Source organism: Cervus elaphus, chromosome 13, assembly GCF_910594005.1.
Source record: "Cervus elaphus chromosome 13, mCerEla1.1, whole genome shotgun sequence".
Lineage (NCBI taxonomy): Eukaryota > Metazoa > Chordata > Mammalia > Artiodactyla > Cervidae > Cervus > Cervus elaphus.
In genome coordinates this window covers 24,771,920-24,786,864 of record NC_057827.1, presented here as the reverse complement: position 1 = coordinate 24,786,864, position 14,945 = coordinate 24,771,920, and the positions used below count along the sequence as shown (strand labels likewise).

Genomic DNA, 14,945 nt, shown 5'->3' with positions numbered 1-14,945 from the left:
TGTTACATAGTCTTCATACCATTGTTTTTAAGATTGATTTCCTTAATGAAGAGCCCCTGGAGGAGGTCATGGCAACCCACTCCAGTATTCTTGCCTGAAGAATCTTATGGACAGAGGAGCCTGGACAGGACTGAAGCAACTAAACAGCAGAAGCAGCCTTAATAGTTCTGTCATTTTCCAAAATTTGGGTAATTAACTGATCCCTATTTGGAGCTGTGTCAAAAACTATTTTAAGCTACATAGTTCTCTCACCTGCCTACCCCTCCCCCGTGACTATATTTTGGGGGTTATTTCCTTAGGGATGGATTCCCAGGAGTTAGATTACTGGAAATCTAGGAATTCTTCGTAAAGATCTTGTCATATTGCCAGATTGCTTTACTAAATTATCTCACCAGCAAGGCAGAAAAGGACTATTTTCATGCTACTCTTGGCAGATTTGGATGTGATAATATTTTAACAATTGATATTGACAAGGTGAAAATAATACTTTAATTTTAAAGTTAATACTTTAATTTTAATTAGCCTTTCCCCCCATTAATAGTGAGCTTAAATATATTTTTCATCTTTGTTTCCTAGATGTATATCCTTGTTTGTTATTCAGTCCCTTTGCCCATTTATTACTGAGGGGGAAGGTCTTTTGGGTTGGTCAGTTATATTTTAAATATAACCATTTTCCATATTTTAAAAACTTTTCTATTAAAAAATTGATTTACAAACATAAAAATTTTATATGTTAATAGCTATGCTGATGCTGCTGTTTAGTTGCTAAGTCATGTCCAACTCTCTTCGACCTCATGGATTGTAGTCTGCCAGGCTCCTCTGTCCATGGAATTTCCCAGGCAAGAATATTGGAGTGGATTGCCATTTTTAGCCCCAGGGGCATCTTCCCCACCCAGGGATCAAACCTGCCTCTCCTGCTTGGCAGGTGGATTCTTAACCATTGAGCCACCAGGCAAGCCCTTTGGGGTATATACTTACAATCTTTTACAAAAAGTACGGTGTCCCTGTATATACTTCGTGTAATCTTTCCACTTACAGCTATAACATGAACATTTCCGTAGACCATAAGCCTTTCACAACATGATTTTTTATAACTTTAATATTTCTCATATGCACGTGGATCAATGCATTTAACCAATTTTTCATTTGAATAATGAGTTGTTGCTTCCCATTTCCCCAGAAATAAGACTGCTGAGATGCACGTTCCTGAGGCTAAATCTTTTCACACATCCACAGTCGTTGTATTATAAATTCTAAGCTGCAAATGCTGGGTCTAATGTTCAATATATTTTAAAGGCTTTTTTATACATATCGTCAACTGTCCTTTGGGCAGGTAATTCCCATTTGCAGCTCTATCTGCAATATAAGGACGTGCTCCACTCACCCCCCACTAAGGTATTAAAATACAAACCCTACCAATTTGGGGTCGCAGGTACCTTTTAAAAGGAATTGCATTAAAGATCCCTTAATTCCACCATTCGCTATCTACCATGGAGAGACAGCCCTTTTGCACGAGGAGGCACATATATAATTCACTACGGCACTGTTTGTAATACTAAAAAGTAAAGATGTTCCCTAATTTTCGGAACGTTCTGCAGTATCAAGCGAAAGGCATGACCGTGTGTGTTAACGCAGACCACGATAAAGGGAGGTCTTCACCTGGGAGCGCGGCTGCTTTTGCGGTTTCTGCTTCTCCATCCCATCCTTTTCCGACGGGCTCGGCTTTGCGCGGGGCCGGGATTCTGCGGAAAGCAGTCGTTCTAGACAAAGGGCAGACAGCCGGGTTCGTGTCCTGGCCAGGCCCTTAGTGGGCAACCAACGCCAGCCGAGATGACGGCCTTCCCCAACCTCAGTGTCCGCAGCAGCCTTTACCCCGCCAGCCAGCCACCCATCCTACAGAGCTTTCCTCCAAGGCTTGCCGGGAAGCCGGACTTTTCGTGGTCAGGCCTCTGGGCGCCAGGACATGTTTCCGGGGACCACTCTCAGCAGCGCACCAGCCGGAAGCGTCCTTGTTGTGGCGGAAGGAGAGGCTCTCTGGAAGCAGACGGTGGTGAAAGGAGCGTGGCAGGCAAAGATGATTCAGGCGATTCTGGTTTTCAATAACCACGGGAAGCCGCGGCTGGTCCGCTTCTACCAGCGTTTCGTGAGTGCGCAGCTTCGTCACGTCTTTTCAGGGCGCCTGCGCCCCCTTCCCTTTCTTTGGGCCGTACGGCGCACGCTGGCAGCGCCCGCTGACCTCGGGGTCCGGCAGCATGAGTGACCCCAGACTCAGCCTTCTGAAGACGGGAAGTCCCGGAAGGACTCTTCCAGTCTCAGGCCTTGGGTCCCACTAGACTCTTCACCGGCTCTTTCCTCCCTCTTCCTGGACCCCGGCATTTCTGTGCCATTCTGGGACACTTCTCCCAGAGTCTCCGGGCACTTTAAATGGTGGTGGGGGTGTGCCTCCTTGACAGCTTGAACGAAGTCTTACTAATCTTGTTGGTCGCTAAACGACCTGTTTCCCGAGGAGGAAGAAATACACAGCTTTTTAATGGTTTTGCTTTAGCCAGAGGATTTGAAAAATGCTTTCTTGGAATTGTTTTACTTCAGTGTAGGCTAGGAGTGCCCAGGGACTAGACATCTTTTATTCTGTAGAATTGAAGAAAGTTTCAAAGTGGGAAATATTGAGAAATTATAAATCCTGCCGCGTGAGGGCTCAGTGAGTGATAATGCAAGTTCGAATTTTACAAAGACGTTCCTCTGAAAAAATAAGCATCATTATTTGCCTCCTGCATCCCGACGTTTTATTTCTTCGTGGCTAGGTTTCAAAATGTTACATACATAATTGGTGGACTGAGAAAACCATAAAGGGGAAAGTGTCCGAAAGTTCAGGCCTCAGCAACACGTTTTTTTTTTTTTAACCCTTATGTTAATAAACCTCTTTCAGACTTTATTTCCTCTTGTTAAATAGAATGAATAGAAATGAAATTTTGGGGGGTACCTTTTAAATAGAATTTTTAGCTTGGTTACATTTTATTAAATCATATCGATTTATATTAACATTCAGTGACACTATTCAGTTTGCATTTGTGTGTGAATTTTTCTCAGGTTTTTAAAAGTGGTATTGTGATACGTTACATACCATACAGTTCACCTTTTAAAAATATACAGTGGAATGGTTTTTAGTACTTTAAAAGTTATGCAACCATCACCACAATTTCAGAATATTTTTATTATCCCCAAAAGAATCCTACCCATTAGCAATTATTCTGTATTTCCTCCTCAGTTCCCCTAGTCTTAGGCAACCAATGATCCATTTTCTCTGTAAATTTGTCTGTTCTGGACATTTCATGTAAAATGGAGTCATACAATATGTGGTCTTTTATTACTGACTTCTTTCTTTTAGTATAACGTTTTCAGGGTTCATCCATGTTGTAGTGTTACTAGTTCTTTATTCCTTTTTATTGCCAAGTTACATTCCATAGATAGGTTTCCCCGGTGGTGCTAGTGATAAAGAACCTGCTTGCCGATGCAGGAGACATAAGAGACCTGGGTTCAGTGACTGGGTGGGGCAGATCCCCTGGAGGAGGAAATGGCAACCCACTCCAGTATTCTTGCCTGGAGAATCCCATGGACAGAGGAACCTGGTGGGCTACAGTCCCCAGGGTAGTAATGAGTCAGACGCTAGTAAAGTGACTTGGCACATAATCCATTGAGTGGATCTATCACATTTTGATTACCCATTCATCAGATGCTATTTCTACCCCTGGCTCTTGTGAATAATGCAGCTATAAACATTCCTGTATAAGCTTTCTGTGTGAGTGTGTATTTTCATTTCTCTTGGGTATGTATCTCGGAGTAGAATTGCTGAGTCACATAGTGACTTTGTAGTTGTCGTTTGGATGAACTGCCAAACTGGTTTCTAAAGTGGCTATGCCATTTTACATTCCTATCAACAATATATAAGAAATACAGCTTGGAACTTCCCTGATGGTCCAGAGGTTGAGAATCCACCTTCCAATGCAGGGGACTCAGGTTGAATCCTTGATTGGGGATCTAAGATCCCATGTGCCCTGGGGCAACTAAGCCAATGCCGCAACTACTGAGCCTGTGTGCTGCGACTAAGACTCAACGCAGCCAAAAATAAATATTTTTTTAAATTCTAATTTTTCTACCTCTCTGTCAACATTTTCTATTATCTTTTTGATTAAAGATATTTTAGTAGGTGTTAAGTGGATTCTTCTTGTGGTTTTGCTTTTTTCCTAATGACTGATTTTTTCGTGCCCTTACTGACTCAGTTTATTTCTTTTATTCCATAGCCAGAAGAAATTCAGCAGCAGATTGTTCGAGAGACCTTTCATTTAGTTCTCAAACGGGATGACAACATCTGTAACTTCTTGGAGGGTGGAAGGTAAATCATCAGTTTTCTCCCCATATATCCACTTTTGGGTGCCCGTCATCATGCCATTATTGCTTCCTCAGGCAGTGCTTAAGTGTTGGGTGAGTATCTGATGCAGTTGAGCTGAGCTAAGCATGGTCTGCTCAGGGAGAGACTCAGCTCTGTTTGGGAAGCTATTAAATGATTGTGCTTCAGATATTTAAATGTTTGGTTCCTGGGAGGATGGGTAGAAGAAAAAATGAAGTAAAATGGCTTTAAGCACCTCTGCAAAATTTGGCTGCCCTTCACCTGGTGGAAATGGCCTATTGTTTGGCCTACCCTCCCTCTTTCTTTTGGGCCCATTTTCATTCCTTGGCACAGAGTTTGTCTTTGATATGTTCAATTCAAATACAAGCTTTTAAATGTTTCCCATCTTCTGCAGTTTGATTGGTGGCTCTGACTACAAACTGATTTATCGGCATTATGCTACCCTTTACTTTGTATTTTGTGTGGATTCCTCAGAGAGTGAACTTGGGATCTTGGACCTCATCCAGGTATGTGTAGCACATAATGATAGTAGCCACTTCAGAGAGTTTGGTATGGATTTTTAGTAGCTAAAAATCTGTAGTAGCTAAAAATTTTTGATCTGTATGTAGATCCTTTAGTCAGTCCTTTATTGATACTGGTAAACATTGCTGCATGTCCACCAGGTGGTGCTATGAGAAAGCTCCTTAGCAACCCTCAACCATTCTTAGCGCTTTTAGGTTCTTTGCTTCTCCAGCTCTCTCACTGCCCTTGGTTTTCTTATGAGTCTGACACCAATTCCTATATGTATACTCCCCCCACCCCGCACCTGAAGCAGGTAACTCAGTTCTCCGTGGACACTCACCAGGGGTCCCACAAATTTACTCAATTCTGACACTTATCTCCCTGAAGGTGGATACCGATGTCAGGTCCGGGTTGTCTGTCACCTGTGCATTTGACTGACAGCCTGTAGATTGAATATGCCCAAGATTGCCTCCCCACATGATTTCCTCCTCAGGTTCAGTTAATTTGCTAGAGTGGCTCACAGAACTTTATAGAGAAACATTTTACTCTCTACTAGCTTACTGTGAAAGGATATAACTTAGGAACAGTCAGATGGAAGAGATGCATAGTACAAGGTAGGGGAAAAGGGCATGGAGCTTCTGTGCCCTCTCCTGGCACGCCACTCTCCTCAAATCTCCATGTTTACTCACCTAGAAGCTCTCTGAAACCTGTCCCTTTTGGTTTTATGGAGGCCTCTTTACATAGACATGATTAATTGAGTCATTGCCCATTGGTGATTGATTGAGTCTGCATCCCCTCTCCCCTCCCAGAGATCAGTAAGTGGGACTCAAAGTTTCCAGTCATACAGTTGGTTCCCATGGCAACCAGCCCCCATTCTTTGGTGCTTTCCAAAAGTTAACCTTATTAGCAGAACAAGACAACCCTGTCACTTTGGAAATTCCAAGGTTTTTAGGAGCCAGCAACAAGGATGGATACCAAATACTTGTCATTATAAATTATACTATCATGTCATGTTTTGAAATTTTTTTTCAAGTATCAAACTAAATGATATTTTAAAATACATACTTTATATTTTCACTTGTAATTCTAGCCTGAAACAAAGGAACTTGATATTTTGTCTACTATGTACAGTCTTGACATAGGTAAACATGATATTTTAGGCTTTTTGAAATTTAGAAATGGCTTACAGATTTGTTTTCGTTACTTTCATAGAAATTGAGGTATGTGGGACCCTGTACTCGGAACCATTAATTAGGACAATTCCATTATTTGGTATATTATATTCTAGATAGACTTTGTGTGACTTCAACAAGTCACTTAAGTTCAAAGCACTCAAAAAGAGCTTGTGTAAAACCTAATAACACCAATTATAGAAAACTCTAGCTATAAAATATAAACTTTACTTATTTACAACTGTATTTTGTTTTGTTAAGAAAAAATTAAAGAAGCTAAATTTAATAAACTTTAGGATAAAGAAATGGAAATTTTGAGTGTGTATTTTTATTTTACATATACTGTTCTCTTCCAAAAAGTTATATTCTTGGATATAGCAACTTTTCATTTTATTTATATATTTTACCCATTCACATCGAGAAAATGATTTAGTATTAGTTTAAAATTTTCGTATATCATATTCACTTATCATATATAGAAGTATAAATAAATACTGGAAACAGCCAAAAAGACTCATCTCTGTGGTAATTTTAAATGCTTTCTTAACACCCGAGTCAGATTGGATATTGAGAGTCAATGTGGTATAATGGAAAGAGCTCAAGATCTAGAATCAGAAAACCTGGGTTTGAGTCATGGATCCACCATCTGATATTGAAATCTTAGGTTGTAAAAATGGAAACAGACTTGCAGAGAATGGTTGTCTCTGCAAGTGGATGGTTGTCAGGGAAGGACGATAGGGGGAGGGCAGCACAGGTAGAGAGGACTAAGAGTGCAGACCTCTGGATGTAAAACAGATGAGCCGGGGATATAATATACAACTTAAGGAATATGACCCATAATATTTCAATAACTGTGTTTGGAAACAGATGGTTACTAGTCTTAATTGTGTTGATTGTATCATAATATATGCAAAAGTCAAATCACTATGTAGTATATCGGAAGCTAATATCATATTATATGTCAACTATATTTTAACTAAAAAAATCTAAAATACTATGTCATAGAATTCAATTGTGACAATGTATTAAGTATTTTACACTATAGAATGCTATAGGAATGTGCATGTAACAAATGTATTAGAAAATAAATGAAATATAGTGATAATAGATTTTTTAAATTGAGCTCCAGTTTTTGGAGGAGATGTAATTCAGATATCTATTTAACAAGACAGAGAAATGTAACTTTTTAATATTATGGACATTTATTAAATACTTAGGGTGTATTAGATTTGGGAAGATAGATAAATAAAAGGTGAAAATAATAGGAAGTAAGAGGTTTGATCTTTTTTTTTTTTTTTTTTTTTTTAGGTTTGATCTTTTAAAAGACAATAAAATCAATAGTTATCCTAATAAAAAGAGAATAAAAGTCAGAAAAAGTAACCATCAAAATGTTTTTAGAGGTTGAAATACATAGTTATAATGCCAATGTATTTGAAATAACTGACTCCAAAAAATAAATATCCAAAGTAGGTCCACAGAAAGACCTTGAATCCAATATCCTAATGAAATAAGAAAGGTTAAATGAAAAACTGACTCCCTAATAGACTCAGTAGATTTTTTTTTAAATGTTAAAGTACAAGAAAGCCTCTATTATGTAAGTTATTTTTTAAACTCAGACTAAAAAAAGTCGTACTGCTTATTTTATGGAGTAGATTGGTTATGATCCAAAAGCCTCTCAAAAAGAAAATATTAATCAGATATTATGTATTACTATTAGACAGAATCATTAAATAAAATCTTAGCCGGTTATTTGTTGAAGCAAGGAGTCATGAGACCTGTCTCTTGTTTTGGATTCTCCCATTAACAAGCAGTATGATCTTAAATCACTCATGTTTTGTTGGTGTAAGGGTTTTTGTTTGATGTTTTGGCTTTGTGTGTATGAGCAGTTGTTTTGATTTATAAGTAAGATGTTCTTTTCTAACTAAATTTTTTTCTCTCTGGAATACTGCATACTAAAAGAATTATCCATTATACCTTAATAGTCTTTATTCCAAGGATACAAGTCAGTTTAACAATGAAATATTCTTGTGTGTGTGCTTAGTCGCTCAGTCATGTCCAACTCTTTGTGACCCCATGGACTGTAGCCCGCCAAGCTCCTCTGTCCATGGGGATTCTCCAGGCAAGAATACTGGAGTGGGTTGCCATTTCTTCCTCCAAGGGATCTTCCCACCCCAGAAATCGAACCCAGGTCTCCTGCATTGCAGGTGAACTCTTCACCATCTGAGCCACATCTCTGTTACAGCAATAAGAAAGATAGTAGAAACTAATGTAATTTCATCCAGTAGATGCTCAGAGAAATAATTACCCAAATTATTTTTCTGAAGTACTCTTAAATTGAAATAGGAAGTATTTTTACTTGGTTATGTAGTGCATGTTTATTCAGTTTTTATTGTTGAAGAAATAATACACTTATGTGGCTCAAAATTCAAAAGGTATACCAAGAGTATATAGTGAAAACATCTTTCTTCTCCTCTCCCCCAGTCACCCAGAAACAGCCAATTTTAGTTTTAAAACCAAGAGCCAGAGTTTTCTCAGGGGAGAAATTATAGGCATTTATCAAAAGGGTGTCTCTTAACGTTCACTCTAATTTGAGCAAACATTTGTAATGAGTGATTAGAAAAGAAATGAATAAATAACATAGTTAAGGAGGAGAGAGGTAAGTTATCACTGTAAGATGGCCTGATATTGTACCTAGAAAACCTTAAAAAAAGAAAAAAGTGAGCGGAGATTGTAATAGGTAATGAATGATACGAGCAAAATGGCAGAATATGAGACCAGTATATCAAAATTGAATTTCCTCTTATGAAAGCAGCTAGAAAATTCGTAATTAAAATTTCACTTACAGTAGTGACAAAGGATATTTAATGTTTGGAAATTAGCTTAGTATGGAATACTTGACATTGAGTCCAATAAAACTGAAAAATCCTAAAGGAAGAACATAAAGGAATTCTTGAAGTAAGTAGAGCTACAAGTGTTCTCCTTACTGGGAAGAGAATAAAGAGAGCAAAGATGACAGTAGTGATCAATAGGTGAAATGGGAAACCGAGTGTAAATCCAGGAGATCTTGTTGAACTTGGTGAAGAGAAAGTTTATCAGGAAAAATGAATGGCCAAGAAATGCAGAAATATGTTTTGAGAAGAAAAGGGCAGTGATGAGTGATTGGCTTTACTAGGCTTCAGAATATGTAATGGTTGCAGATGAAATTCTTATCCACCTGGAAAATCCAAAACAATTGGAAAACAACTATCAGTAGAATTCAGGGACTGGATACAGGTTTAATGTATGAAAATTAGTAGCTTTCCCTTAGCAATAATAACTTAGAAAACATAAAATTTAAAAGGGGCCCACTCATGATAGCAAAAATTTCCTTCAGGTACCTAGGGATAAATGTAAAAATGTAAGATCTATATGGAGAAAACTTTGAAATTCTGCTGAAAATATGATAAAAGAGCAAAATAAATTAAAGCATACCCTTTGCCTTTGAGAAAATGATTAAATTATACATATACATACATAAGTTACTTTTAAAATGTCAGTGCAGTTGACCGTTGAATAACACAGGGGCCGGGATGCTGACTCTCCATGCTGTTAAAAATCTGCATGTAACTTACGGTGGACCCTTCTGTATACCCAGTTCCTCTGTATACACAGTTCTTCTGTGTACACATTTCCTCTATGTCCATGGTTCCTCATCTTTGGATTCAATCAGCTAGAGATTGTGTAGTACTACAGTGCTTACTATTGAAAAAAATCTGAGCGTAAGTGGACCCACACTGTTCAAACCTGTGTTGCCCAAGGGTCACCTGTACTTCCAGTTTATAAATTACTAAAACCCAGTCAGAATCCCAATAAGACTACTGTTGTTTTTAAGTAATTTTTATTGTGAAACTTGTTTATATAACAAATATGGAAAACATGACTATATAGTTTGAAGAATACCAATTTAAAGAAGAAACTCACCCAGATTAAGAAACAGTACGTTGCTAGGGCCTTAAATCTCCTATATGTCCCTCCTCAATTCTATCCTTCTCATTCACTTTTTCAGAATTTTAAGTTGATCATTGCTTTGCTTCTCTGTATAGTTTTATCATGTGATATGTATTCCCTAAGTGATACTTTGCTAGTTTGGAAAAACTTGAGTGTAAGTAGCAGTGTAAGGAAAGGTTAATTTGCCACCTTTTATGTAGATTCAGGGGCTGGCAAAACTAAATTGATGGTAAGAGTTAGGATGGTGGTTACCTTTGGAGAGGGGGCTTCTAGGGAGCTCTAATGACTGCATTTCAGAATCAGGATGGCGTTTACATGGTATGTTCATTCTGAACTCATTAAGCTGTACCCTTATCATTTGTATACTTTTCTGTTTTAAGTCTTATATTTAAAGGTAAACTAAAATTGTTAAGCATGTTAATTAAGTTGATTCATGGAAAAATATTTTAAAGTTAACGTTCATTGAAATTAGCTGGACAGCTGTTAACACCATCATAATGAAAAAATTTTTTTGCATGTGTAAGTGGCGGCTTGGGGAAAGGACGTAATATAAGTAGTTATTTTTTTATTCTTTTGTATATTAATAAACTAGCATCTTATAAAAGGGGAAAGAAAGCTACATGTCTCTGCTGGTTGTGTTTAAACTGAAAACAAGGTGGTCCTGTCCTCAGTTGCCCCCTTCAGATTGGGATAAGTAGGGTGATCAGCTGGGAGGTTTGGAGTGCATTGGGGTTTTTTGTTGGTTTTTGAGATTTATCATAAGGCAAATAGTATCTTGACTGCCCCCTTTACTTTCTCATGTGACATTTTATGAAGATAGGAATTGTGTATCTATTTCTACTTGTTTCCTAGGTTTTCGTGGAGACTCTGGACAAGTGTTTCGAAAATGTTTGTGAATTGGATTTGATCTTCCATATGGATAAGGTACTACTCTCCCAAGCCAGGGTCATGGGAAGCTAAGAACTTTGACCATCTCTAACCATCTGTACACTTGCATGTTCTTTCATTTTTTTTTTTTAACTTTGGAGATAGTCTTAGAACTTGTTTTATTTAATAACTTAAGTTTATAGTTTTGGGAGTACTTTGCTAAGATTTGTTACCAGTTTTAACACACACAGGATTATTACTGGGCCTATATTATGGTTCATTTTTCATAGACAGACTTGTTGGTTTAGGGCAGTGATGGCTACCAGGCCAATGGTGAGATAAATAGGTTTATGTTGATTTTGAAATGAGTTTCCTAAGTATAGTCCAGTCACAGTGAAGCTTTGAAATAAACACGGCATGGAGTTGTTTTGGGTTTTTTCTTTGGCTACTCCGCAGGGCATCTTAGTTCCCCGACCAGGGGTCAAACCCATGCTCCCTATGCTGGAAGCACAGTCTTAACCACCAGAATGCCAGGGAAGCCCCGACACAAGGGTTTTTGACTTAGTGAAATTTACATTTTTCCTAAAGAGTAATATAGTGACTGAGACATCAGTAACATATTTTGAGGTCAGGTCATTGATATTCTGTAGCCTGCCAGGCAGAATTGAAGTGGGCCAAAGTACATGTCTGCAGTTACGAGTTGCTAGCATCTAACAGTGACATGGCTAACATCCTCATGTGCAAAATTATATGTGGGATATAGCCAGCAAGGGGATAGATAGGGGCTTCTTTTATCCAGCTCAGCACACGCTGTACCCAGTGCTGTTCACTGGTGGAGGTGGGTACATCTTAGGTTTGCTTGGCTCTGGTCTTTCTCTCACCGATTATCATTTCTATGATCCATGGCCCTTGGAGGGAGATAAAGATGTTTAGGAGACTATTCCTCATTGCTAAGCCATGATACTTTATTAATCTGTTTTCATCATGACAAGGCAGGTTATTTTTAGATCCATCATTGCCATCTTGAGGACTTTGACATCTCAGAATCTTCAGTTTCAGTTAACTTTCCCAGGGTTTTCCTGGGGCACTTCCTGGGCCAGTGCAGTGGGTGTGGGAATGGAGTAACGTTTTCTCTCTCAGCATCTGGCTTGGCTGCGGGCTCCCTGAGCAGCCTGGTACAGGAGAATCACAGAACCCCATTCCTTTTGGATTAATAGGTACTTGACTTGGGGCTCCCTGATAGCCTCACAAGGCTTCCGGGGCTCACCAGTTCTTTTGAGGTGGTCAGTCTCTCTTTTCATATGAAAGGATCTTAGAAACTTCAGAGACCTCTTACCCCTCCTCTTTGCAGCTAATAAGAGTTGTTGTAGACCAGGGCTTCCCCGGTAGCTCAGCTGGTAAAGAATCCGCCTGCAATGCAGGTGACCACAGTTCGATTCCTGGGTTGGGAAGATCGCCTGGAGAAGTGAACGGCTACCCACTCCAGTATTCTTGCCTGGAGAATTCCATGGACAGAGGAGCCTGGCAGGCCCCAGTCCATGGGGTTACAGAGTCAGACACGACTAAGTGACTTTCACTGTCAGTTGCTAAAGATGCTGCTATCTGGTAATTATTGTCAAGGAGAGGCATATCAATGTCAAATGTCAAATCCATTTTCCTTCTGTACCAGTGGGGAAAAAGGTTAAGATTAAAGAGACTTGAGAATATAGAGGGGATGGAGGAATGCCTTCCATAGGCCTTATTGTTACTATTATTTTAAAGCAATTTAAAAAAAAAAATTGTGAAATAAGGTGTTACCTTTGGGTTACCACCTGGTTTCAAAGGGGATTCCTTTTCAGTTGTCACCTGTTGCTTACCAAGCCAGATCCACATCTCAGATCATGATTTAAGGGATAGATTTTACCAGGGAAAGGAAATTCTCAAGCAGTAGAAGAAGAGGCACTGGTCTTCCATCCTCCCGTTGTCCCCATGGGGAGGGCCTGTCTCTGCTAGAGTGGTGTCCCCCACCTCCCTCCCATACCCTCCCCCTTCCCCATAATGCCCTCTCTTTTTATCAGGCAGCTAAGGGAGCAAACTTACTAGTGAGATACACAAACTGCCTGGATACTAGACAATCTGTGTTTGGGTGCCAGTTTTCTGTAGAAGCTGTCTCAGAATGCCAGCTGCCTAACACCTGAAAACTCGGGGGCCTATGGGATGATATACCTGGAGGAGGCAGTTGAGGGTCCTGTGGGAAGTTGAGCTTGGGTCCTTTGCATTTTAGTTTACAATTTAGGGTCAGTTTTTAAGTTACACATGTGCTCATGCACACACATACACGCCTGTTGGAATTTTGATTGGAATTGCATTGAATCTATAAAACATTGAGGAGAATTTACTTTTTATAATATCATTTTATCCATGTTATGGTATATCTGTTTCTTTAGGTCTTTGAGGTTTCTCTGAACTGTTACAGTTTTTCCCATAGAGATTTTACATATCTTTTATTAAATTTGTTCTTAGATACCTGTTTTTTTATGTACTGATGTTTTAAATATTCATTTTTTCCTTTATTGCTACTATCATCATATAGAAGTCACTTTATTTCTGCATGTTGATGTTCAGTTCAGAATTATGTTAGACACTTATTAATTCTGATATTTTATCTGTAAACATTTTGCTCATTTCTTTTCAATCCTGTACATTTCATGTCTTTTTCTTGCTCTACTCTACTGACTAGGAGCTCCAATGTCAGGTTGAATAGAAGTGGTGATAGTGCTCATCTCATTTTGATCCTGATTTAAAAGGGAAGCCCTCTTCTTGTCAGTATTTGCTGTATATATAGTATTTGAAGTATAGTAAACTTGGAGGTAAATGTTCTTTATTAAGTTAAAGGGAATGTCTTCTTTTTTTAGTGGCTAAGAATTTTTAGTCATGAAAAGTTGTTAAAATATATCGAGAGCTCTTTCTCCATCTCCCGTGGGAATCACTTTTTTTTTTCTGATTATTCTAATATTTTTTTTTAATTATTTGTGAGGATACCTGCTAAAGCAGTAAAGTAATCTCAGTCCCATCTATTTTATTGCACATGACTTTTGCAGGAAATAAAAGGCCATAAAAATGTTGTTCTTTCTCATATGTCTTATCTTCAGATGAGTTCTATACAGTGTTTTGCTGTGGCTGCACATTTCTTTTAAAGGTTGTAAAACTGTTTTATTTTTAGTTGCTCTATGACATCAGGAAATTGCTATCCATATCTCCTAAGGTTTTTGAAAAGTGATGATCCAAGGAACCCGAATCTCACTCTACTCGCCGTATAATGTCAGCAGGTATCTTCCAACAGGTGGCTTTCTTTCAGTGGGATTTCAAGCTCACCTTTGCCCTCAATGTAGAGCAGCTGCTAATCCAGGCATATCTTCTGTTGATAGAAGAAAATGGTCTTTTTTACTCAGATAGGTAAAGGATCTATCATAAGACAATAAGAATGTCACCTCTAAAGCCATCCTTCTTAATTGAAAGTCTCTCCACCTCAAGTCAGGATTCCCCTCAGATGGTGTTACACTGTGCATTGGGTCATCACGGGTAGCTGCCCCATTCCCCTATGCAGTGGTGGCTGGAGCAGGAGGCCTGTGTAAGGACCAGAAATGGCTGAATTCCTACTGTCCTGGCAGTTGTTTTTTTTTTCTTCCTAATCTTGAGATTTCTTTCTCAGCTTCTAAGTTATTTTTGTAAATGTCCTGTTTTTATTACTGCAGCTCTCTTCACCTCTTTTCTCACCCTTTCTTCCTGTATTAAAGAAAGTTTAATCCATTCCATTTCTAGAACTAAGTTCTCTTCCTGTCCCTAATATGCATCATAAATCTCACTTCTTCAGCTCACCTCTGAGATGTCTTTATTTGCTCTTTCTTCTGTAACTACAGATTTCCCCAGCTTGCCCCAATCTCTTACAGAATACAGCTCTCCCATGCTTTTGCTGCTCCTTTTAACTGTCATTTCATTTCCATCATTTCATTTAAGGTAAACTTCTTCAGTGA

General features: G+C 38.7%; 1 protein-coding gene across 1 annotated transcript in view; it reads left to right on the top strand.

The window, feature by feature from the left end:
* Positions 1-1,148: 1,148 nt before the first annotated feature.
* The window catches only part of AP3S2 (adaptor related protein complex 3 subunit sigma 2), a 39,872-nt gene continuing 26,075 nt past the window's right edge, over positions 1,149-14,945 (top strand). Inside the window, exons 1-4 of the mRNA XM_043921615.1 lie at positions 1,149-2,143; positions 4,299-4,390; positions 4,800-4,911; positions 10,918-10,989. Of these exons, the coding sequence (XP_043777550.1) occupies positions 1,964-2,143; positions 4,299-4,390; positions 4,800-4,911; positions 10,918-10,989 (456 nt within the window). The 5' untranslated portion in view covers positions 1,149-1,963. The remainder of the gene's footprint in view (positions 2,144-4,298; positions 4,391-4,799; positions 4,912-10,917; positions 10,990-14,945) is intronic.